Source organism: Ursus maritimus, unplaced genomic scaffold (assembly GCF_017311325.1).
Source record: "Ursus maritimus isolate PB19 unplaced genomic scaffold, ASM1731132v1 scaffold_3, whole genome shotgun sequence".
NCBI classification, from domain to species: domain Eukaryota; kingdom Metazoa; phylum Chordata; class Mammalia; order Carnivora; family Ursidae; genus Ursus; species Ursus maritimus.
This window is the reverse complement of record NW_024425563.1, coordinates 82,708,863-82,736,049: the sequence shown is the minus strand read 5'-3', so window position 1 is coordinate 82,736,049 and position 27,187 is coordinate 82,708,863. Positions and strand designations below refer to the sequence as shown.

The 27,187-nt window shown below is 34.4% G+C and overlaps 1 protein-coding gene and 1 pseudogene across 2 annotated transcripts in view; one reads left to right on the top strand and one right to left on the bottom strand.

Moving 5' to 3' along the window:
• RSBN1L (round spermatid basic protein 1 like) overlaps nucleotides 1-27,187 on the top strand; it is a 58,336-nt gene that overhangs the window by 11,434 nt on the left and 19,715 nt on the right. The window contains exons 2-4 of one of the 2 annotated variants that reach the window (XM_040644324.1): nucleotides 17,568-17,678; nucleotides 24,819-25,076; nucleotides 25,395-25,459. In XM_040644324.1, coding sequence (XP_040500258.1) covers nucleotides 17,568-17,678; nucleotides 24,819-25,076; nucleotides 25,395-25,459 — 434 coding nt within the window. Of the gene's footprint in view, nucleotides 1-17,567; nucleotides 17,679-24,818; nucleotides 25,460-27,187 lie in introns of both variants that reach the window. The other variant, XM_040644323.1, reaches the window with a different exon arrangement.
• Nucleotides 7,605-7,703, bottom strand: LOC121105981 (annotated as a pseudogene).

Here is a 27,187-nt window from a genome sequence, read left to right as displayed (position 1 = left end):
AAAGTAGGGGCAGATTGTAATTACAGAATTTTCTTTTTTTTTTATTTAAAAAATTGTTTTAAAGATTTTATTTATTTATGTGACAGCCAGTGAGAGAGAGAACACAGCAGGGGAGTGGGAGGGGAAGAAGAAGCAGGCTCCCAGCAGAGGAGCCCGATGTGGGACTCGATCCGGGAACGCCGGGATCACGCCCTGAGCCAAAGGCAGACATTTAACGACTGCGCTACCCAGGCGCCCCCAGAATTTTATTTATACTTAACAAGCTACATGTATGTCTTTACCTACTCTTATATTCTTTTATGTCTCTATAAAATTCATTGATATTTAGTACAGATTATGAGTTTTCTTCTGGTATTTTGTTTCATTTTGGGGAGTTTGTTCCAGATTGTTACTGGTATCTAAGAAAGCTTTTGGTTTTTCTACATATACTTGATAATTGGGTATGTGAGTATATAGTAGCGAAAGGTTACCAATTCTTCATAATCAGGAACAGGTTTTTTTGGTTGTTTTGTTGTTTTGTTATTGGTTTTGTTTTGTTTTTTAAGTAGGCTCTTTGTCCAATGTGGGGCTTGAACTAATGATCCTGAGATTGAGGGTCACGTGCTCTACTGACTGAGCGAACCAGGTGCCCCAAGGAACAGATTGAATCACAATAAGGTACTTTGTAATAGTCAGGAAATGGTTTCTTTGTGGTACTTCAAGCATTGTGTTTGTGTTTGAAATCTGAGATCTCTGTTAGCAGAGTATAACTATATAGCTTGACAAGTATTTTTAGTGCTTAGGTGCCGTGGTAGGTTTTAGTAAATATAAAATTAACAATATAAGGCTTCTGCCTTCAAGTACCGTAAGCAATCTAGCAGGATACTAGAAAAAGTAATGATAATATTTAATGCTATAAGTTAAATATCACAAGACAGATGGAAAGTAGAGTTGGTACTAGTGGAAGTGAGAGTAGGCAGTATTAGGAGAAGGGATGCAGGAGGTTTAAGAGAACCTTTGAAGGACAGTGTGGTAGGATTTCACTAAAGAAATCAAGGAATTGGGATGCCTGGGTGGCTCATTCATTTAAGCGTCTGCCTTTGGCTCAGGTCGTCAGTCTCTTTGCCTAGTCGGGAACCTGCTTCACCCTCTGTCTGCCAGTCCCCCTGCTTTTGTGGGCATTCTCTCTTTCTGATAAATAAATAAAATCTTCAAAAAAAGAAATGAAGGAATTCTAGGTAGAGAGTATTATTTGAAGTGTAACATTCATGGAACTAGATAGGAAAACAAAGATGCAGTGTCGTAAAAGCTAAAGGAAAATAATTTCGAGATGTTTGATTATGGCTCTGACATTATATATTGCTAAGCATCTTTATTCTAGCCCTTCACTTTTGATTTTAAAATATCAGTGTGTTTTGTAAGACAAATTCTGTTTTAACATTTCTCTGAAGTTAGTGCAAGTTTCGTACGTATACATAACTTACCCTAACCAACTTCTTCATTGACTCTAAGACTTTGTGAAGGATATATTATCTATTGCTGTGTAACAAACTTAAAACTTGGTGGCTTAAAATACAACCATTTTATTATATTTAGTGATTTTATGGATCAGGAATTCCAGCAGGATTGACTAGGTGATTTTGCTTCATGCAGGGTTGACTGGGGTTGCTTGTGGTGGTCAGTTGTGGACGGTCTTGTTTAGTAGGTTCCAAGGTGGCTTTACTCACCTGGGTGTTTTCTCAACCCTCTGATAACTGGATGCTAAGCTGAGCCCCTCTTTGTGTCCTCTAGGGGCCTTTCCACATGATCTCATCAGGATAGTTGGATTTCTTACATGGCAGCTCAGGACTCTGAGAGACTTGAATAGAAACAGCAAGGCTTCTTATAACCTAGCTTTGGAAATCTGAATCATTTCCTCCCTGTACACATATTAGGGCATTAATATTTGTAATGTAGTACAAATTTTAATATATTAAAATAATTGATGAAATAAATTAAATAAAAATTTTTAGTATATTACATAATATAATAGGTATATTTGTTTTGTAAAATTTCACTTAGAGTACATTCTAAATTGAACATAGATAAAGAACCTATGGGAGCATTATTTAATGATATTAACTAAATACATAATAAAATTTAGAACTTTAATTGGTTGTATGAAAAACATAATTAAGAGTATATAATAAGAACAGTGGTTCCCCTGTATCTGTTATCATTAACTAAAAACTGATTTACTGTTTGCATTATAGAGTATAATTTTAATTAAATAATGTAATTGTATAATGTTGACTTTAGAGGTCTAGAATGCTCCAGTTTGTGTGTGAATCACATTTTATATGACAGCTATAGTATAAAATTCAGTGACTAGAGTGATTTAAGTCTGTGATCTAGATATCAAGTATAATTCCTCAGTACTTTTATATCTTGCATTTACAGTATTTTGAGAGGAGAAAAACTAATTGTACTTTGTTTTGGAGGCAGATCTTTTTGTGGTAGGTCAGTGCAGTAAGCCTGACCTGAAATTTTTATTTATGGTAGGAGAGGGAGCCCATTAACAGTCATGTTAATGCGTGGCTTGGCTTTCATGTAGGTACATATATATTTATTTTTGTTTTCCTTTTAGTGAGTCTTGTTTTTGTGATGACTGTTAATATACTTTTTGTCACTTTATGCATGTGACTAGATGCTTTAATACAATTCTATTTATACTTAATAATGATAGCTACCTTTGTCAAGTGCCTATGATATATCCTGGCATAGTGTTGGAAATAATGCACATGTTGCCTTTAATCCTCATAAAAATCTAAAAGATAAGTGCTACTATCTTTGACAGATGGGAATACTGAGGCATAACATAGTTAATAAGTTTGTTTTGTGTCAGTTGGTGGCAGAGCAGCTGGAAATTAAATATGTCTAATTAAAAAGCCTGATAAAATGTATTACAGTACGTTTAGAGTTCTTAATACCTAGCTATCTTAAACTATATCATTTTCAACGTTCTCTTCCTTGCTTTTTGGTCTCAATATGTTAGCCAGAGCAACCTGCTATTCCTGAATATAAGAGAGGTAAGTATTGTACAATTTGGACTTCCTCATAATATCTTCCGGCAGAAACATTTTTTGCATTACTGTACAAAACATAGGATGTTGTTGCTGTATGAGTCATTATACTAAATTTTTCCCCTTTTTTTTTTTTTTTTTTTTTTAAGATTTTATTTATTTGACAGAGATAGAGACAGCCAGCGAGAGAGGGAACATAAGCAGGGGAGTGGGAGAGGAAGAAGCAGGCTCACAGCAGAGGAGCCTGATGTGGGGCTCGATCCCACAACGCCGGGATCACGCCCTGAGCCGAAGGCAAACGCTTAACCACTGTGCCACCCAGGCGCCCCAAAATTTTCCCCTTCTTAAAAGAGCAGAAACATGGAATCATAAAATACTAGCAGAGAAAGGTTCATCAGAGATCAGTTAACATAAGCCCCTGATTTTACAGGTACAAGCAACAAGCTCCGTAACACTCCCTCAGTTCAGCAGTTACAGTCACTGGAACTGCACAGGTCTTTTCTGTCTCAGGGTTCTTAACCCATAGGAATTTTCAGTTAAGTCCATAAGGACTTTTTACCCTTTTAGCAATTGCCCTCAGTATGGATGAGCAGACATCTCTAGAGGAGGAGTCAAGTTTTTTAAATACCATCTGCCTCATGCCTGTCAGATCTCAGCCATCCCTTAATTAGAAAAAAAGGGTTTTCTTCTCTGCCTTCCAACTTTCTGGAACCCATTTCTGTGTCATTCCCTCCCCTATTATAAAACTATCTACTGGGGAAGATTTGGTGCAGAAGATTAGAAGTAGTGCTGCGTATATGTGCAGGGTATGACTTAGGAACTGTCTGTTATTAGCTAAGTACAATGGGGCATTTGTGGTCCAAAGAATTCTCATGTTTTTTGGTTTTCTTTCCTAAAGTCTGGTCTACTTTTAACTGGAGATTTGGGGACCTGGTTAGGACTTTTCTAAATTCTGCCACTTAGTCTCTGTCCCTGAGAAAATCTTAAATGTTCTGGGCCTCGACTTTTTCTCTGTAAAATGAGGAGAGTAGGTGAAATCTCTAATTTGTGTCTATGAAAAAACTCATTTTGTGGAAACTTCTCTGGCAATTGCCCCCCTTCAACACTGTCTTACTGATTCTTGCCATACCTCTGCTGTTTTTATTTCTAGAGTCTTATAAAATACTTATAAAAGCATTCACTTTCTTAAGTTACATCACAATTTCTCTCATTTGTCCTCTGCTGCTTTCTTATGTGATTCAAACGAACATTTATTTATTGCCTGCTATGTGTTTGGCACTGTGTAGGGGAATGCAGAGAGGAAAGCTGTTAATATTTCTTGACTTCAGGAATTTATAATTTAATTGGAAAGATTATTAGCTGCAATGCAAGAGACACTTTGTATTATTACTCATCTTGTTTCTTTTTCTGCATGTTGCTTTTTTTTTTTTTTTAATCTTCTGTGACTGCTGACCCTTCAGATGATTATCAGTAATTTGCTTTTACTTATATTAACCCTTTTTTTCTTTGGTCATTTCTAGTTGTAGGAATCAAGGAGTCCTTAATGAAAAGCTGAATTTCAGCTGGATTTTGCAGGAGGTGTAGGATTTTGGTCGGCAAGAGTTGGGATGGGCAAAGACATTCTAACTATATGGAGTAAGACTTAAGTAGTAATGAATCAAACAGTCTGGAATCTTGTGTACATATACATGTGGTTGAATAGTAGAAGAAATGATTAAAATATGAGTCTTCACTATACAGATTCTTGAATGGCATACTGTGGGAATTTTCTTCTTTTACATAGGGTGGGTTCATTTGTTTAAAGTAGAAGAGAGTGACATGATAAACTGTATTTTCAAGGAATATTTTTTGGTCAGTGCTGAGTGGATTGTTGGAGAGGAGAGAAACTAAGTAGGAAGATCACTTCTTTCAAAAGATAATCAGTTATGGTGATAGCTGTGGAAAGGGAAAGGAAGATGGACATATTTCAATAGCCTGAACTAAGCAGGTGATTTAATGTTAGGGAAAAACTGAAGAGGGAAGTATAAAGGTTTTTGAGAATTTTGAATTTGGGTGTTGGGGGATGTTGTGCCATTAACATAAACAGGGAATTAAAAGGAGAGCTTCAACCTTATTTATAAAAGAAAGATGATAATTTTGGTGTTAAATATTTCTTTTCTTTTAAAGACTTTTTAAAATGTTTTTATTTTTTAAGTTATCTCTATACCCAGTGTGGGGCTTGAACTTACAAGCCTGAGATCAAGAGTTGGAGGCTCTGCTGACTGAGCCAGCCAGGTGCCCCAGGAGTTAAATATCTCTTACAGAGACAACGTGGTAAAGCTTGGCCAAGAGGTTGGGTTGAGATAATAGTTTAGGGATTCATTTGCCTAATGGTTATCGTTTAAATCCTAGGAATGCATTTTTAGACAAGTATAGATAAAGAAGAAAAGTACACCTAAGATAAAATCCTAAGGACAATGTGCAGGTTTTGATGATTGGATCATGAGTTATGGAGTCGACTGACCTTAGGGAGAAGTTTTGAGTAAGAGGCTAGTAATGCCTTTTGCAGTGAGAACCAATAAAAAAGGCCGACAAGTGAAATATGTCAATCAGAGAAAGACAGTTATCATATGATATCACTCATGTGGAATTTAAGAAACAAAATAGAGCATTGTAGGGGAAAAGAGGAAAAAATAAAACAAGACGAAACCAGAGGTAGACGAACCGTAAGAAACTTAATCATAGGAAACAGACTGAGGGTTGCTGGCGGGGAGGTGGGTGGGGGGATGGGGTAATTGGGTGATGGACATTAAGGTGGGCAGGTGATGTTAATGAGCACTGGGTATTATATAAAACTGATGAATCACTGAACTCTAATTGAATTAAATAAAAAAAAGGAAAAAAACAATAAATGAGTGCTGACAAAATAGCCTTAAAGCAAGTCTCTTTAAAAACAAGTGTTAACAAACACTACTTCTATGTCATATATAGAACGGCTCAATGATTTGTTGATCAGATAATTATTTTCAATAAATATTTCTATACAAGAAAAATAAATCTTAAAAAAGACTAAGCCACCATCACTCCTTTTTTTGCTATATCTTTTATCTTTTCCATTTTTGTTATGTTACTTTCCCTCTACCTCCCCACTTCAAATATGTATTATTTCTCATTTTCTCCTGTTTTCCTGCTTGTTTTCAGATCTATTTCTAGCTATACTTACTCCTATTTGGGGAGGGTGATCAGGAAGATCATTGTTGTTCAGACTACCTGATTTCATAGACTGCATTATTACAGCGTGAATCATGGCACATACCCAAAGCAGGCAAAACTGTGATCCTATGAAGCCTATTTGAGGTTTGTGCTATAGAAGTATATTGTGGCTAAAAGCTTTAGTAGGAAATTCTACCAACATTTCTTAAGAAGTAAGAATGGATTTTTATGACACTTCTTTATTTTTTTTCATTATTTTATTATTATTTTTATGTAAGCTCTAAGCCCAGCGTTGGGCTTGAACTCATGACCCTGAGATCAAGAGTTGCAGTACTAACTGAGCCAGCCAGGCCCCTCTGTGACACTTCCAAAAAAAAATTCTAATGAACCTATATAAAAATCCATCTTTATACAAAAATCTTTGGTTTAATGAGTTATGGTATGGTGTAGGATTTCTGTCTTTTCCTTAAAATCTGTTAAATCTAACAAGTAGTGCATGTATATATACATATTCAGAATACATATTTAATTGTGTCATATTTTCTTTCGTTCTTTTTGTTAACTGTAGCATGACTTTGAGATAATGTATATAAAATGAGATAGCAATGCACTTGAACAATTGTAATGAAGGGAGGACTTTGTAAAAAGGAAGATCATTTTCATGTATGTGTGTGTATTAGATTATATATTAATTCATTGTTTTATTTTGAAGTGCTTTTTTCTTATCTCTTCTGATAGACCTTAAGTGATTCTAAATCTTTAAAAAAAATACTTGTCTGAACGTAATTGTCAATAATTCTTTTAGGAAAGAGATGTAGGCTAACAATTACATAAGTAACAAATATAAATCCGTTTCTGTTGTAGAAATTATTATAATAAATATAATTTAGAAGTAAAGGAAATAAAAATCAGGAGTTCCTTTTATTCCTTCTACAGGAGTAAACCCTGTTAGGTGTTTTGTGTTTTTCCTTCCAGACTTTTTTCTGTGCATTTACATATATACATAAATATGTGTACGCACAGAAAAAGAATATGTAGCTTTTTTTTAAAACCTAAATATGCTACATGCATTTTTCTATAACTTGCTCATTTTACTTAACAGTGTGTCTTGGAGCTCTGTCCATTGCATCGAGTGACATTTATACACACATGTACACAGACTGTGTATGTCTGTGTTATGTATATGTGTATGTATATATAGTTGACACACAATGCCAATTAGCCTCATGCACACAAACTGTGTGTATTTCTTATTTATTTATTTGACTGTGGTTGACACACAATGGCACATTGGCCTCAGGTATACCAAATAGTGATTCGACAGTTTATACATATGCTGTGCTCACCACAAGTGTAGCTACCATCTGTCCCATAAATATGGAAGGCTTCATGAATTTGCATGTCTTACTCAGGGGCCATGCTAATCTTCTCTGTGTGGTTGCAATTTTAGTATATGCTGCTGAAGTAAGCTGTATTTCTTTCTTTTAATTAACTTTTGCCTTTATGAATTTATATAAATTTTAGTAATCTCTTAATTTTAGAATAGCTTTAAATTTACAGAAAAATTACAGAGTGCCCATGTATACTGAACTTACTTTCTCTTATTGAAATTTTACATTTGCATTGTACATTTGTCACAATTAATGAATCAATATTGATACATTATCATTAACTAAAGTCCATACTTTATTCAGGTTTCATTAGTTTTTACCCAGTGTCGTTTTTCTGTTCAAGGAATCCCACCCAGGGTACTACAGAACATTCAGTCATCAGGTCTATATAGGCTCTTCTTGGCTATGGCAGTTTTGTCAGACTTTTCTTGCTTTTGATTACCTTGATGGTTTGAGGAGTGGTCAGGCATTTTGTAAAATGTCCCTCAATTGGAATTTGTCTTATGTTTTTCTCATGATTAGAATGGGGTTATTGGTTTTTGAGAGGAAGACAATAACTTTGTAAATTTTAAAAATAAAATTTAATTAGAAAAATCAAGGGGTGCTTGGGTGGCTCAGATGGTTAAGTGTCCAGCTCTTGGTTTCTGCTCAGGTCATGATCTCACGGGTCTTGGGATCAAGGTCCCTACCCCCACCCCCTCACTGTTAGCAGGGAGTCTGCTTGAAGAGTCTCTTCCTCTGCCCCTTCCTCTACTTGTGTGCGCACACACATATGCACTCTTTCAAATAAATAAAATAAATCTTTAAAAAAAAAATCAAGTAGTCCTGAAAGGTTTATAATGAGAAATGGCCCTGTTTCTATTCCCTGCCCTGGCCCCCAGCTATTAATCCTTTTAGTTCTCATATTTTAATTCCAAATTTTTTTGAATAAAGTGCTCATACTGCCTTTTAGTTTTTGATTGGTCAATTTTACACATATATTGCATTCTTGTAAGATTAATAAGAATTTAGCACTTTTATAACCTAGCTTCTTTCCTATCCAGTAATTTCATAAAATTTAGTTAAAACATAATAATCAGTGCTAATTATAACTTTGCAAATACTGTTGAGTGCAGATCAGAGATCCTTTTCTGTATGGCCTTCTGGGTTTTCATAATACTAAAACATTGTCTGTCTTTACACACAGATGATCCCTAACTTACAGTGATTCACAATTTTTTGACTTGATTGTAGTGCAAAAGTGATGCAATTCAGTAGAAATCTTACTTTTGAATTTTGAACTGTACTCTCTGAATTAGCAATATGCGGTAGGTTATTCTCTGGTGATGCTGGGTGGGGCAGTGAGCCATAATGCCAGTCAATCATGGGATCACAGGGGTCAACAACCCATTTACTTAAAACCATTCTGTCTCCATATAGTCATTCTGTTTTTCACTTTTAGTACAATATTTAAAAATTACTTGAGATATTCAACACTTTATTATAAAATAGACTTTGTGTTGGATGATTTTTGTCCAACTATAGGCTCTGAGCACATTTGTTAAGTTAGGTGTATTACGTGCATTTTTGACTTAATGATACTTTCAATTTACAATGAATGGGTTTATTGAGACAAAATCCCCGTGTAAGTCGAGGAAGATCTGTTTATATCTATTGCGTCTTCATTTTCTGTCCTGTTCTCTGTGTTGAGTGATGAGAGATAATATGGCAATTCCTCTTTATTCCTGGAGGTAGTTTCTAGAATGCTGTTGCTGTCCTTCAGTGTGAACTGGCTACCCTTTAAGCCAGCTGCACAGCTTTCATACTGATAGTTCCTTGTGTGCGCCCCCCCCCCCCTCCCGTGCTGGGTCTTCTGTTTCCTTGGTCTTGTGCCTTCTTCCTTTTTTGTTTGCTCCTTATAATTTTCTTGAGCATATATCCTAAGGGGATGCGTGTGTGGTAAAAAATGTTTGAATTTTTGTTTGTCAAATCATGTCTTCCCTCATACTTGATTGATAGTTTGGCAGATTAAAGAATTCTAAGTTAAAAATTATTTTCATTCACCATTCTGAGGGGATTTGTTTGTTGTATTGCTTTCTAGCATCTACTGTCATGTGGAAGAGTTCCACACTATTACCTGATCTTTCATATGTGATCTGGTTTTGTTTTGTTTTGTTTCTTTAATTCCTTAGGAGACTTTTAGGATCTTTTCTTTATCTCTAGTGTATTGAAATTTCATGATGGTGTGCCTGGTGTGTGTGTGTGGGAAGGGGGTGCTACCACTGAATTCCATTCTTTGTGCTCATCCCTTGATGGAATCTTAATTTTGGTGACTGATCTTTTCTGAGAAAATTTCTTTTGTTTATTTAATTTGGTATTTTTCTTCCCAATAAAATTCTATTTTCCTTCTCTGAAATTTTAGTTAATTTGATATTGGATCTCCTGAATCCTTTGGGAATCTGGTCCTTTAGGTCACCTTATTTTCTGCTGTTTTCCACTTTCTCTTGTTGCTCTCTTTTTGGAAGATTATCTGAGAAACTTTATCTTCCAGCTTTTGAGCTTTTCAGTTTTGCTATTGTATTTTTAAATTCTAAAAGTTCTTTTTTTTTTTTTTTTTAATTTCCTGATTCAATTCAGTTTAAGCATTTTAGAGAAGTACATTCAAGCTTGTTTTTAGCTCCACCCTTTGCCTTGCCTGGGGTACCTGAATTTCAAGCCTGTTCATTTTCTTTTGAAAATGAAGTGGATGTTTGCCTTAAGGAGTGAAATTGAATGATTACTTGACTCTTTGGGACAAGGATGGGAAGATTGCGAAGTCCAACTATTTTTTATATAAACTTTTAAACGATTTCCCTTGTTTTAAGACTACTGTGTGTGGTGTGTATACACAGATGTATATACCTAAATATATGTATATGTGTTTGCATATATTTACACAGATATATATATCTATGATAGACATGGGATCATTTTATAGATTTACATTTATATATGTTAAATTGTCATTTTCTCCTAACATTTCATGACTATTATCTCTACCTCATGATACTGTTATTCAAACATGATTTTTAGTGGCTTCATATTTTCCTATTAATGAATATACCCAAATTTATTTAATCACTCTCCATTTATTAAACATTTAAGTTATTTACTGTTTTTTGTAATTATAAATAATATGAGATGAAAACTCCTGTACATGTATATTTGTGCTGGCTTGTTATTTCCTTTTTATTAAATCCTAGCAGTGGAATTCTGGGATCATAGGAATGATTGGGCTTGTTTTGTTTTGTTTTTGCTTTTTAAAGGGCGGGAAGAGTGAGAGGGAGAGAGAATCTCAAGCAGGCTCCACGTCCAGAATGGAGCCTACCGCAGGGCTCCATCTCTTTACCCTGAGATCATAACCTGAGCCAAAATCAAAAGTCTGACACTTAACCTACCGAGCCACCCAGGCACTCCAAGAATGATCAGTTTTAATGCTTTCCAGGATATTGTTAAATTGCCTTCCAGTAAGACTTCTTAGTTTATACTTATTTATCATTCTGTAGAAGTGCTTATTTTACTTCACCTTTGCCACTACTCTTAGAAATGGTCAATTAGTAGGTGAAGATGGTTTTATATTGTTTTAATTTGTGTTTTTTTGAAGACTGATAAGTTGAACTTTTTTGTGTGTGTTTATTTGACATTAACATTCTTTGGAATTTGTTTATATCCTTTGCACCTTTTTTTTTTTTTTTTTTTAAGATTTATTTACTTGAGAGAAGGAGAGCACATGAACGCCTGTGCTCCCAGGGGGTGGGGGGAGGAGCAGAGAGAGGGGGAGAGAAAATTCCCAAGCAGGCTCTCGCTGAGCACGGAGCTGGAGGCAGGGCTCCATCTCAAGATTCTGAGACCACATCCTGAGCGAAATCTAGGGTCTGATGCTCAACCAACTGAGCCACTCAGGTACCCCTGCACTGTTGTTTTCTTTTTCTATTTTTTCTTTTTTTCTTATTTTTAAAACTATTATGTTGTGAGAACTCTTCCTATAAAAAGAGATCTATATAAAAAAGAAATTGCCCCATGGTCTTTTAAGGAAAATTATTTGTTTTTATTGAGACTTACATACAGAAAAAATTTGGATCCCTAATGTTTTTGGAAGAGTAGCTTCATTAAATCTTAGGGTTTATTTGTCAAAAACAACCAGGCCAGTGCTCGCTTCGGCAGCACATATACTAAAAAAACAACCAGGCCAGTTAGAAAAGGGAAATAAATTTGAGGAACTACTCCTGGAAGGCTGTAAGAATTTCCTTCCTTGCTGTGTGGTATGACTAGGAAAAGAGGGAAGAGTTAACAAAGATCAACATAGAGCACCTAAAATGAAAGAAAGTCACGATATACTGTAGAAAATAACACAACAATTTTTTATTTTATCATAGGACCTGTTTCATAAATCAAACAAGCATTTATTGAGGTAGAGCCTTCTCTACCATTAAGGAACATATACTATACAGTGGTGGGGGCAGGAATGATTATGAGGAGAAAGATACATTTAGAACAGAAAGAATACAGTGTGAAATTTACTGTAAGAAGGCTAGAGAGAACCTGCCTACTGTATTAATGGACCTGGTCTGATTTCTTAGCACAGAGCAGATGAGAATGAGCCTATTGGTGACCACCAGAAGTTATAGCTGTCACCTCTCATACGTGGAATGATAAATGACACCTGAGACAAAAATTAAATGATATTCAAATACTATTTTTTAGTTTTGAACAGGTAAATTTTGTTTTGTTTTTGAGTTCATCAATATGAATATGAGGAGTTCAAATATTTGTCATAATGAACAGACTGAATTATATTTCTTAGATTTTTGTAAACAGGGAAGTAGGTAATACATTTTTGAAAATAATTAGAATGATTAAAAAATAGTGGCAATCTTCTGTTACCTAGAAACTGTGATTTCTTAAGATTCCAGATAAATGAATTTTTGTTGTATTATAAATCTCTCAAGGGGTGTCTGGGTGGCTCAGTCGGTTAAGCACGTTTGTTTCTTGATTTCAGCTCAGGTCGTAATCTCAGGGTTGTGAGATCTAGCTCCCGTCAGGCTCCATGATGGTTGTGGAGCCTGCTTAAGATTCTCCCTCTCCCTCTGTCTCCCCCACCCCCTTATTCTCCCCCTCATTCCCTCTCTAAGAAAATTAAAAATATCTCTTAAAAGGATTCTCTGACAATGGTTTTTATAAGTTTGACTTTTTCCTTACTGAAGTGATGCATCTAATATTTGTGTATGTGTGTGTGCTTTCATCTCTATATTATTATAATGACTTTAATACAGGTGAAGACTAGTCAATTTTATTATAACCAGATGAAAGCAATGATTTTGTCATTTAAGAACTGGTTTTCCATAGTGGTACCGACAATAAGAATCAAATGATATCATTGAATGTAAGACTCTTTAGTATAGCACTATTATTCATTTTTATCTCTTGCATAAGTGCTCAACAGAAATATATTGGGTGCATGAAATCTGAACTATATTGCTAAATCAATAAATTGAATATATGTTTGAAAAGCCCATTTATATCTTATTTGAAATTATTTTAATCAATTTTGTTTTTTATATCTTAACTTTTACATATAGTGTATGTCTTCAGCATGTGTGTATTTTTTCCACATGTGTAATTTATAGTTTCTTCTGGTTTCATAATGACTTAGTCATTTATTCCTTCTCCTTTCCTCCATTCTTATATTCTTTCTGCTTCTGTAGGTTCAAACTCTATTATGCGTCTGTTTATATCTGTTTTTCCTCTGTCCCCTCACCCCCTTTTTATTTTTTATTTTCATTTTTAAATTTTTAAAAAGGGTTTTTATTTTTCTGAAAGAGAGAGAGAGAGCAAGAGCAGTGAGGGAGGGAGAGGGAGATGCAGACTCACCTACTGAGCAGAAGCCCCACGCAGGGCTAGGTCGCAGGACTCTGGGATCATGACCTGAGCTGAAGGCAGACGCTTAACCTACTGAGCCATCCAGGTGCCCCCCCCACTTTATTTTTAAATAAAACTTGTAGTCCTTATGTTAAGTTGGACTTTTCAAAACAGATAATTTCTTGTTCTTTTGGTAGACTAATTTTTAATTTTATTCCAATAATTAGCTAAAAATTCCTTCCAAACCTTAGATTAGACCATGAAGGATAAAACCATACCAATTCTTGGTCATAAAGAGAAATGACTTTTTAAGAATGATAGTTTTTTAAAGAACAGTGTATTACAGTAAACATGATGCCAGGGAGCTGTTTTCCTTGTGAAAAGATGTAGAAGTGGCTTTTATGTATATGAATGCATTATAATGTAACAACGGATTTGAGATTTTATAGACACTGGTGTTCTGAATTGTTATGACCAAAAAATGCTTATTATGGCTCAATATTATGGATAGATAGACATAAATAATATTCTGTATTCATAAGGCTTATATCTTTGCCGTATGCTTTTGTATATATTTCCTATTTAATCTTTCTATGAACTCCATTTTACAGCTGAAATGGGAGATATGAAAGTTTGTTATCAAGGTTGCAGAACTTAACTTGAACCTAGGTCTTCTGAACTTGTAGGCTTTCCACTTTGTTATAGCTGTAACCTGTTTACCTCTAACATATAAACATATATTACAACATTTTTGTCTGTAACATGATTATTAAACATTTAATGGAGGCATTTAAAGTTAGATTTTGAAAAAGGATATACCCTGACAAGAAGCAAAAAATTCTAGGAAGGGTGAAAGGTAGATTTGAAAGATTAAGATAGGTGTGTAGGTTGGGACAGCAGTTATCCCACAAAAATGCTTTCTACTGTGAATATATAGGATGATTTGTGTTTGCTTCCTTTCCTTAGAAGGTTTTGGGTATCGGGTGGTAATAACTATAGTTACGTTGTCAGTAACTCTTCATGTCTTGACTATGCCATTGTTTTTGTTTCTAGATGTTTTTCATATATTCAGTTTATCTAAATATTATATCTGAAGGCGTATTCTAGGATTCTTTTTCTGTTTTATGAGACTAATATGCTCCTATTGCATAAACTTTGAAGATTTTTGCTACTTAAAAATAAAGGCTTTAGGGGTGCCTGGCTGGCTCAGTCGGTAGAGCTTGTGACTCTTGATTTTGGGGTCATGAGTTCAAGCCCCACATTGGGTGTAGAATTTACTTTTAAAAAAATAATGGCTTTTAATAATTTGTGCTGTTATCTTTCAGTCTGATTTTTGAATGTGTGTTTGTTAATTATAGTTTCAAAAAATTGGGATGTATATTGGGGCGCCTGGGTGGCATAATTGTTTAAGCAGTTAAGCGGCCAACTGTTGGTTTCAGCTCAGGTCCTGATCTCAAGGTCATGGGATCCAGCCCCATGCTCAGCATGGAGTCTGCTTAAGATTCTCTCCTCCCCTCCCTTTGGCCCTGGCTCACTCTCTCACTCTCATAGGTAGATAAATAGATAGATAGGAAGGGATGTATAGCAGCAGGAGTTATGTATGGAAAATCTTTGTGCACTTTCTGTTCAGTTTTGCTGAGAACCTAAAACTGCTGTAAAATAAAGCCTAGGGGCCACTGGCTGGCTCAGTCAGTTCATGTCTGACTCTTGATTTCGACTCAGGTCATGATCTCAGGGTTGTGAGATTGAGCCTCGGGTCTAATTGTCCCTCTCCTTCTGCTCCTCCCCCTGCTTACGTGCATGCGCGTGTGCGCTCTCTCAAATAGATAAATAAAAATCTTTAAAAAATAAGGTCTATAATGTATAAATATATTTATAAATAAAGTTTATTAAAAATTGGATAATACCATATTATAATTTTATTTCCTGAGAAGCTAGTTTAATTTTATTCCGAAAAATATTTATATTTTGTGACTGTGGTAGGTTTATGTTATATCATAATTTTATATATATATATGCCATTAAAATTCTAGTTATTTTACTCTTTGTGGTGAAGTCAGGATTGTCGTTACCCTTAGGGATGCTGCACAAAGACTAGAAGGGAAGATAAGAGGGGTCCTGAGGTGCTGTTCATTTTTGTGAAAATTGAACTGTATACTTACACGCTTTTTATTTATGTAGATTATACTTTAATAAACTTTACAAATTTCAGTAGTTACTGAAATAACACTTAAAGGTTAATAAAGTTAATGGGGATAATTGGGGAAAGAAATGTGGAGATAGATGACTGTTTTCTTCAGTTGTGATTTTTAAAGGATACATAAATAGTTCATTAAAAATGTATGTTTATTTAAGAAATATTAACTTACATATGTGTCTGAGCTCCAGCTATTTGGTGTAACACTTCATGGCTGGATGACAGCCCGTGACAGGATTTCAAGGACTTTAAACATCAAAAAGTAGGAGTAGCAAACTAGTCTGAAGAGTGAGAACAGCTTAATCTATTTCTAGAATTTAAGTTATCTATGAACAGATGAGGACCTTATTTACTCACTTTTGTATCCCAAACCCTTTTCTTATACTCAGTAATGCATATTTGTTAAGTCAGTGAGTCCCATTTTGGTTTGCTCTACAATCAACTATCCTTTCTTCTGCTTTGAGTATTATCACTTTTAAAAAAGCATGTTGTCAGTTTGATAGGAAAAGCATCTTATTTGAATTTGCATTTTTTTATTAATAATGAGTGTAAGTTTTAAAATGTTTATTATATAGATGGACTTAATTTTTTGAGAATTATCTGTTTAAGTAGTCTGGACCTGAGTTGTTCAGTGTGGTAGCCACTAGTCTTATGTGACTGTTGAACACTTTTGAGTTGAGATGTACTGTTGAGTGTAAAATACACACTGGATTTTGAAGTCTCACTGTGAAAAACAATGTAAAAGTTCTCAATAATAATTTGTTAGTGTTGGTTTCATTTTGAAATGACAATTTTTAGATCTATTGGTTAAATAAAATGTATTATTAAAATTAATTTCACCTGTTGGTTTTTGTTTCTGATGTGACTACTAGAAAATTAAAATTCACATATCTGGTAAGCATTATATTTCTACTGGGCAGTACTGATCAAGACGGTAATCTAATCATGAGGTGATTAGGGCTTGAATTAGGGTAGTATTTATAGAAAGGAAAGTAAGGAAGGATTTTAAGAAATTCTGCATTATGCGTATACACTATATAACCTCTGTTACATTACAAGATATTTTACAGTTTTTATGTGCTTCAATCATGACTTTGTAATCAGTAGTAAGCCTTTTGAGGGCAAAGGCTACCTTACTATTTTGAAATTCTCCTCTATATCTTCTATTTTGCTGTATGCATAGTAGCTTGATTGAACAAGAATAGGACATCAAATAATCTTATAAACTCCAATTAAAATTTTTAAGAATGCAGATCAATGATTCCTAGAGTTCTTATACCTTTTACTTTAATACCCTAATATCACCAGCTAGCCAGATCAGTCTTATCCTTTTTAAAAGGAGCAAGGGTAAGGGAACTAACATCTAGTCTTACATATACCAGGCTCTGAGTAGTCATTTTATATATTTTTTCATTTAATCCTTATGGTAACCTGTGAGAAAGATAACAGCCACCATTTAATAGGTTAAGACACTACAGTTGAGTAATTTTTCCATTGTTATATTAATCCAGATACAGCCAACTTCAAAGCTAGCACTTTATCCTTTGCAGTTTACTATTTTTATTAAAGGTAGTCATTTAAGTGACTTGAAGTTAGTCTAATATTGTGGTTGTCATGAATTTAAAGAAAAATAATCTGTAGAATGAAAAGTATAATAATGAATTTTGATAGTTATTATGTATATATTATGTGTTCTATGTTAAATACTCAGGAAATTTGGAAATCTCTTCCTCCAGACCTGATAGGAAGAACAAAAGGCATGTTTGTTTTTCATTCTGATTTTTTATGGTGTATTCTAGAGATTGCACTATAGTTCATGGGGAAAAATTATAAAATAGTTTTAAATATTTCCCTTGTTTTGTCTTTCAGATAAAATCAAAGACAAAATTAAAGAGAGAGATAAAGAGAGAGAGAAGAAAAAGCATAAAGTAATGAATGAGATCAAGAAAGAAAATGGAGAAGTAAAGATTTTGCTGAAAAGTAAGTTTATATTCAGCGATTTTAGTTGTACAATATCATATTGCTCAGTGTACTTACTGGCTTAGTGATTCAAATAAGAAATGTTTGTTGCTGAATTTTGCTGAGAATAAACTTTAATGATAAGAATTGGAAAGTTTTTTAATTGCGGGGAGTTCTAATCTGTATAGTAATATCTTTAGTATATTTCATTAGTGAGTTATGGAAAAGTAGAAAAGGTTAGGCTTCATTAAAATGTTAAGTTCCTTAAATATAGGTTATCTCATTCTGTGTTTGCATTGCTAGTCTTTACCCATATTTAGATCATCTAAAAAGGCTAAAACAATTTTAATATAATAGGGATGGTAGAAGAAGTAAGCTTAAAAATATTTGACAGTAATCACCATATCATAATTTGGTATCATAGAGGGAACATTTTACTCTGAGCTGAATTAGAAGGTATACTGTTTTATTGTGTGTTTCTTGCAAGCTTAAAGAATATCCTCTTTTTGTTTGCTTTGTTTTCTCTATTGTTACATTTGTTTTCAGTTGCTGTTTATACCTGGTGGGGGGTGGTTGGGTAATAATACAGATCCTGTAAATAAATCTGAACTTTTTCAGGGCATATGTGTGATAGAAATAGAAGTAAGGACAGTTTTAACTTCACTGTGGTAGCAAGGTAAGAATCAATGGTAATTTGGTTTCTAGACAGCTAACAAATTCATTAGCTGCCCCTATTGTGTTGAGAATTTGTAGATCAAAACACATTGACTTTGATTAATTTGGTGTTGAATTTATGTGTTAATAAACCATCATATCTACATTAAGAAGAAAAGGTTATAGTATTGTATATGTAATGAAGTAACTGGTTAAGTTTTGTATTATGTAAGATAAACAGAATATTAGATTCTGTATTTTCATTTCATTCTTTGTCATGTTTCCTGGTCACACTTTAAGTTCTATTTTCTAATTGTCAGAACTTTATATTTTATAAAATTCTTTTGACCTTGGAAGAAGCATGTCAGAGCTTCAGTTGATGGCTACTTAGTTAATGCTCATGGTCCTTTTATTCTATTTCTTTTGACAGAGTGTTTTTGTTGTGTTGTCTAATTAGATTGTAAGCCTTTGAGGCAGGAATCCAATCTAACCACACTAGTGCTGTACAGCCGCTAATGATTCATGCTTTTTAACTTTACGTTTGGTGGTTTAGTCAAATAGTCATTTTTTACTGGTTTAGTCAGATAGTCATTTTCTTATCCAGTGGAATGTACAGTGATGAAAATTCTTGTTGCTTAGTTGAATGTTGGATTCCTTACATACCATTAATATGAAATATTGAATCTAAAGATTACATATACAAACAAAATTTAAAATAACCTCAGAAAATGGAGATTTTTCAGTAATAAGCAATAGTAACTTTGACTGCGAAGTAGATGAAAAATCCAGGAGATATTTTGAACTGAGCTAAACTGAAAACCTAGTGATGATAAAGGGAAAAGAATGAGATAGTTTTGGGAATGAATTAGTGACCTCTGAGATGAGCAGGGGAAAATGTATTTACTGTAAAACAGAGGTAAATAGTAATTCAATTAGTGCTTTACAGGGTTGTGAAGATTAAATGAGGTAAAGTATGGTGGAAGTGCCAAGTAATGTATTTGGCCCACAGATAATAAGTAGATATGAATCTTTTTTGTAAACATGTATGAAAGATTAGCTTCTGTGATTGCAAAACAACAAAATTCTCTCCTAACTGGGTAAGATACAGATAATTAAATGAATAAAACACGATTAATTTGGGAAATAGTGCCTGTCCTATTGTAAGCACCAAGTAAATGTTAGCTATTGTTATTATCCACTAAAAACAATTTGCAAGTTTATGATCAGGGAAAGGCCCTCTTTGTTATTGGTGTCCTGCAACAACAACAATGAATTTGGTGGGGGTGGTGTGCTGTTACTTACTGTGTGCCCCTTTTTCCTTCTTGGCTTTCAACCTTTATTTTGTCTTTATACTTCTCTCCTTCTGATAATGCTAATGTTGCAAGCTATGGCTACTCAGGCATTGATTGTTTGATGACAGTGCTTGAACATCTAAAATAGATGCTCTTACTTCACAGCAGTCCCATTTCCTTCAGGTTTTCATCAAAAACTGCATCAAATTGAGTATGACTAGGGATATGTACATAATTATGGGCATGCTGAAAAGGATATATATATATTTACTTGAGAGAGCACAGGAGAGGGAGAAGCAGACCCCTCCTGAGCAGGGAGCCTGATGCAGGGCTGGATCCCAGGACCCTGGGGTCATGACTTGAGCCGATGGCAACTGCTTAACCGACTGAGCCACCCAGGTGCCCTAAAATGTTTTTATTAACACAGAAATCCTGTAAATAGTTTTCACTGATAAAATAGGATTATTTGCTTATGAGAAATAGTTTAAAGGAACAAATATATTTGACACATAAGCTTATTCAGCTCATCCTTTTATGGTTGTCTGCCAACTACTTTTTCTGAGCATTCTTATATGTTCCAGCCATTTTTACGTTGTGAAAAGTTGTAAGAACAGAGATGTTATGATTATAGTATTTTTGAGGTTAAGTTTTATCATTATAGTATATCAAAGAAGCTTGCTGGTGAGCAGGGGGAATGGGGATTAAAAGAAGCCAATATCCAAGATTATTGGTAGTATACCAAAGGTCACAGGTAGGTAATTCTTGTCAGGAAGAGTGAACATATTTCTGTGCAAAACAGCAAAGTCATTCCCCAAAGACCAGAGGTTGAAAATAGCTAAGCTAATTACTACTTTTTTTCTATGTATGATAATGGAGTTTTATATAAATATTAATTCCCATATTAGATATGAAATCAGAACCAGTTTTTCTGGACAGCCATTATTTTTTCTATTAACACTAAAAGTATACTAAGGCTAGTGGTGGGAATAAATGCCAGTAAATTTGTGATTTTTTAAAGGTTTTTTTTTTTTGTATAATTAGTCATTAACAACATATATTGTTTTTGTGTCTGTTGCTGTGTGTGTGTTTTTCTGTCTTTGAATGAGGGCTCTCTCTCTGGCTGTATGTGTGCATCTTTCTCTGTGTCTGAATCTCTGTTTGCCTCTCTTTGCATTTGTGTGTCTGTGATGCTGTGTGTATGTGTATTTGGCCGGGGTCGACTGTGTGCGTAGATCTATGGATCTGTGGAGGGAGGATCCCCTGTCAAATTTATATCTTTACTTTTTGAGGGTCCAAATTACTAATAACTCTTCTGTTCTTTCTGTTATGGGTGCTTATTAGGATACTTTTAAAAAAATATAGGTCTGATTTGAAGAATTACAGGATTTAGAGAAAGGTGTAAATACTTTTTAGTGCAAGAGAAGAACATTGATCAAAATTGTCTAATTTCCTTAAAATATTTTAAAATTTTCTCACTTTATGTCTACTGCATTTCATATGTCATTCTAAGACAGGAAATGAATAATAGATTATATAAAACTTTAAAAATTTATCTAGTGAATGCTAGTGCCTCGGCTTGGTTTAAATGTAAAGAATGCATTTTACCTTTGTCCATCAGAGGTCCCCAGGTTTGGTGATTTGCTAAGAGGACTCATAGGACTGAGCATATAGATTTACTCATGGCTATGATTTACTGTCGTGGGGGATACAAAATAAAATCTGTAGAGAGAAAAGGCATATGGGGGGAATGTCTGGAGGAAACCAGGCACAAGCTTCCAAGAGGAATCATACAGGATACACTTAATTTTTGAAGTAGTGAATTGTGACAACACATGTGAAATGTTGTCTACCAGGAAGCTCATTAGAGACTTGATGCCCAGGGTTTCTGTTGGAGGTTGGTTACGTAGGCACCTTCTGTCTAGCATGTACCAAAATTCCAGGCTCTTTGAAGGAAAACAGGTGTTCAATATAATACATATTGTTTACACAAAAAGTTTAGGTACAGTGAGGCACTCGTGTCAGGGAATTGTGGGAACATTCCCAAAGAACAAGTTTCTCAGATGCCAGCCAAGGGCCAACCTTTCCAGCAGGCCTTTCTAAGATTAGCAGTCTCAGGCATGTTAATGTTAACGCTCTTCTGCATACTGTGCTCACTTTAGCGTTTAATTACAGAGTAGTTTGTCTTGGGAATTTAATTCCTTAATGCTCATTATGAGACTCTCTTAACTGATTTTTTACTATTTCGCATTTTTCAGTTTCTGACTATTTAATACTATTGCTGTTTTCATCCATCTTCATGACTAGAAAATAGATAGGGTGTTGTGCCTATTTCATTTCAAAGTAACATGTATCCTAATGACCAGGTATTTTCTGTTTTACTTTTTAAACATGTGTTAGGCATAAATGTAATAGGATATTAAACTTATATTTTCATTCAAATGAAATTGTTTATTTTGGCAATCCATTTAACTTGTGTAATTTTACATGTATTTTCAATTTAGTTATTATACTTAGGCTTTTAAACTTTAAGTTCTGTTTTTTAATTCACTGCTGTCTTTTTTCCTTGACACATTTAGATTTTGCTTACATACAAAACCTCTTTTATCTTTTATTCTGATTACCTCCGTGTTTTTTTTCAGATATTAACCTGAATCTAACGTGTTTTGATAGTTCATCCTAGGTAGCAAGAATGAATTTGTTAATATATTTACTTACTTCTAAGGAGACTCTTTAGGGGGATTTTATGACTTTACAAACCTCTGTAATCAATAAAGTTGAAAGGTTTTTATTTTTGCTTTTCATGATTATACCAAGTTAGTCTTCATTGCATATTTATGAATTTTTAGAAGTGATGGTTTACTGTTAACATTAAACTTCCCCTTTTTAGAATTGCTGTCAAGTTGAGAGAATTTTCTTTTTTAAAAAAAAGATTTATTTATTTGAGAGAGTGTGTGCACAAGCAGGAGGGCAGGGAGAAGGAGAGAGGATCCCAAGCAGATTCCGCACTTGAGCCTGGAGCTTGCAGGGCTTGCTCTCTTGACCCTGGGACTACGATCCAAGCTGAAACCAAGAGTCTGATGCTCAACCGCCTGAACCACCCAGGCGCCTCAGCCTGATAGAATTTTTATGTTAGTTGTTTCCAAGATTAGGATTAATGGCATTTATATTGTGGGAAACTTTGGCTGAAAGGGAGACAATGAAAAATTCCACAAACCTCAGTTTGTTGGTGAGAGAAATCTTTTCATTCGTGGATTCATTACATATTCATCTGTAACGATGTATTAAGTTCCCTGAGGGTTACAATGACAGGGGAAAACGTATTACTTCACTCTGAATTCATATAAAAATTACTTGTTTCACTCATACAATATGTGGAAGGACATCTGATATACAGGTATCCAATGAGTGAAAAAAATAACTTTATATGAGTTTAGAATGAAGTGATTCCAGTTCCAACTAGAGAAATGAGGGAAAGCAAAATGAAGGAAATGATATGAGTTGTTTTTAAAGAATGGGTAAGAAAGAGTTCAGGACAAAGGTATTTTTGGGAGAGGAAATGCCTTTGTAAGTAGTAGAAAGATAAGGCAGACTAAGTGTCTTATAAGAAATTGTAAGTAGTGCAGCTTGACCAGAGAATGAAGTACTTGAGAGCGTTGTCTTGGGATTCCCTACTGGAGTGGTTATATTTTATTTGGTACATATTGAAAACCCTTGAAGTTTACCCAAGGGATGAATATGATCAAACAATACATAAAACTTATAGAAAGATTAATATGGCTCCAGCATTCAGGATGCTGGTCATGAGGCTGTTAGACCAAAAATTAATAAGGAAGTAAAAAATCAAGGATGAACTGGATAATTGTTAAAACTTGGAGAGATCAGGAAGAATGATTTGAAAGAATATCGCTGAATTTGATATTTGAACATTCTGGGAAAGTAAATTTGAGTAGACTGGAAGCAGACCTAGAATTTAAGGGATAAGAATGATAAGGTAATAAACGGAAGGCACTTGGCATAGATGGTTCTTTATGAGAAGTTTGGTTAAAAGAAGAGGAGAGGGAACTGTTTTTGTAAGGGTTTTTGGAATTGGTGGGAAGGACTTATTTTTGAAAACAAGGCAGGACATCTCACTCACTGGAGACAGGAATAAAAGACATATGTGAATATGGAAAAATTTAGGTAAGGAAGCAAATTGGGAAGACTGACTTCATAACAGATTGTCTATAAAAGTGAAATAACAGGTGGAAACAGTGAATGCCTTCTTTTCTTAACTCTTACCTTAATGGCTTTCTCATTTTATCTTAGGGAGCATAATAGTTTCTTGTGAAGATGTTTACTTTCTTCTTTTTTCTTATTGTATAGATATACATTGTGATAACGTTATGTGTTTATATGTACACTTAGTCTATAGCTGTATAGACTCTGTGGATCACTCTTTTATTTTTTGGAGTTCTAAATTTTTGGGTGCAGAGTCTACTTGACTTCAGTTGCAGAAGCTCATTAATATATAAGCTTATAATGCCCCCAGTCATTTACTTTTATATTCATTTCTTTACTAGTACATGGTATCATTTATGCTTAGGACATGAGAAATTATTCTAATTCTGTCATCTTCTTTATGGTACCTTGTTGGGTTTTCATTAGGAATTTTGCAAACTCTAGTGGACGTCTAAAATAGCCCATTTTAGATGTGAGAGTAGTTTACTAAGGAGGAAATATGGTAAAAAGCTAAGGAATTGCTGTGTTTGTTGCTGTTACTATTCAAGTTGTTTTCTCTTTATAAGTCTTGACACCTGCAATTTTGAAGAACTTAGATGAGTAAAAATGATGCTATATATCAGTGGGAAACATCTGGAGGGCGTTATTCATATTGATCTCTGTTCACCTTCCCATTTCTGATTTTCTGCATTTAAATTTGAAAATTATGCTTTCTAAAACATCTTTCATTACTTCAGTAAACACTGACTGTCAGAATGGTACCTGCACACTGTAGGTTTAAGTTTGTCTTAGGCCTTCCCGTGTGTGTGTGTGTGTGTGTGTGTGTGTGTGTGTAGAAAGGGAAAGAGACTAAATTATGATTAGTAATACTGTGTGAAACAAATCCCAAATATAAAACTAAATCTGAGTAAACTTTGCTTATTTATTTTAAGACCGTTCCTTAAGCATGATTTTTTAACTGAAATGCAGAGTTTTTAAAGAAATTTTTTCCCAACAGGTGGGAAGGAGAAACCAAAAACAAATGCTGAAGACTTACAAATTAAAAAAGTAAAGAAGAAAAAGAAAAAGAAACACAAAGAGAATGAAAAACGGAAGCGTCCAAAAATGTATAGCAAATCTATTCAAACCATCTGCTCAGGATTGCTATCTGATGTTGAAGATCAAGAAGCCAAAGGCATCCTAAATGATAACATAAAGGATTACAGTGGAAAGAGTTTGGATAACAAGAACTATGATTCCAAAATTCCTGAGAATAGTGAGTTTCCATTTGTCTCATTAAAGGAGCCACGGGTTCAGAATAACCTGAAAAGGTTGGACACTTTGGAGTTCAAACAGCTCATTCATATTGAGCACCAGCCTAATGGAGGCGCATCCGTTATCCATGCCTACAGTAATGAACTCTCCCACTTGTCTCCTGTGGAGATGGAGAGGTTTGCAGAAGAGTTTGTGGATCTAGTGTTCAGCGAAAATGAAAACTCTGCAGCTTTCTATGTAATGGGTATTGTTCATGGGGCAGCTACTTATTTACCTGACTTTTTAGACTACTTTTCATTTAATTTTCCCAACTCGCCAGTGAAAATGGAGATATTAGGAAAGAAGGATATAGAAACGACGACTATGTCCAATTTTCATGCTCAGGTAAGAGGTTTCTAGTTTAGTTTTTTTTTTTTTTTAACTTTTAGTTTTGTGTTTTAGACAAGTTTCAGTTTTTTATTTTGCTATCAATTTGAAATAAAAAGGTAAGAATATAATGACAGGTCTTGGGAATATGAAGAATAAATTACCTTCTTGATGTGACCATAAGAGTTTAAATTTGAGTCTACTTAATCTCTTTTTTCTTAAAGATAATTAATGAAATAAGATTCTCTTATCCTTTTTTGCAAGTATTTATTTTGGAAATGAAAGGACTGAGATGAATTTAGCCGTGTATTTTCCATGTAAGCAGTTCTCTTACCTAAAAATCACCTAAAGTTGTCTTCTTGCTTTATGCCTTAAAACTGCTTAACACTGGATGCATCAGTTAGTGGGTACTGAGTAAATATTAGCTGTTAAATATATTGTGGTACAAAGGAGTCAGTTAATTTTGTGTTCATTTGAGGAGATTAGTGTAACAGTGCATTTATGGAGCTAACTTCCTTTTCCTACCCTTCTCAGTGGTGTAGAATGTACATGATTTTAGAAAGCAGAGGCAGAGTCAAGTCCATTAGCTCTTGAAAGTGAATGTGGGCTCATCTCAAAGGCCATTGCCATTTGTTATTCACTGTCAGATCAGGGACTGCTTAGGCCAGGAGATCAGCCAATTTTCATATTTATGGGTGCTGAAGTTCCCAGTTATTCAATCGACATCATTCTAGTTTGGAAGGAGGGAAGAAAGAAAGTCTCAAAGGGATCTTAGTGTTCATCTATTCCAACCTTTCTCACTTTACAGATAAGCAAACAAACATAGATAGGAGTAACTTACTATTTTAAGGTTGGTAGCAGTACCAGGGGTAGAACACAATCTCCTTAATCTTCATCCAGAACTGTTTTACTTACTCTGAGTGCATTTCTTTTTTTTGATACATGTTTAAGTTATAGTCTTCACCTTAAATGATAATCTGGATATCCAGTCACATGCACACATACTTACTTTTATTTCTGATTTCTTGATTCTTCCCAGGAAAACCTCGGTCTCTTAATCTAATTTGTGGTATCCCTCCAGAGAATGATTTTTTTTAAACCATTTATAGAGTTTTTTATTTTATCCTAAAATGCTTTAGGAATTACAGGGTCTAACTTAAAACAAGCATATATTTAGAGCTAAGCCAGTTTATAACTTAAGACTTTTCTTGTCCTGAATGTGAGAACCTCCTCCAAATTTAATTTGTAGTAATATTGTATACTCATTGTAGTGTGACTGGGTTAGTGTAGGTAGCTGGATGAGCTCTGATACGGGGTGGATGGAAAGACAAGGGAGGTAGTCCTGCTCTTGCCATTTACTAACTGTGACAGTAGACAGCTACTTAAGCTCTATGTTTGAGTTTCCTCACCTACAAATAAAGATAATATTACTCAATTTACAGGGCTCTTGGTTAGATATATTTCTTAGAGTATTAACAGGTTATACAAAGAGTTGTTATACTCACTTAGTATAATATTACGACTTTCCATTTTGTTGAATAGGTGATGGCCAGCTTCTGAATGAGTATTTTTGAGTGTGTTAGGGTAGGGAGTTCAGCAAATATTGAAGATCAAAAATTACCACAAATACTTTATATACAGCTAAGGAGTTGACTAAGTTATGATATGTGCACACAGTGGGATATTACTGAGCCATAAAAAGGAAAGAAATACCAGTACATGCTGATACTTAGCGCAGATGAACCC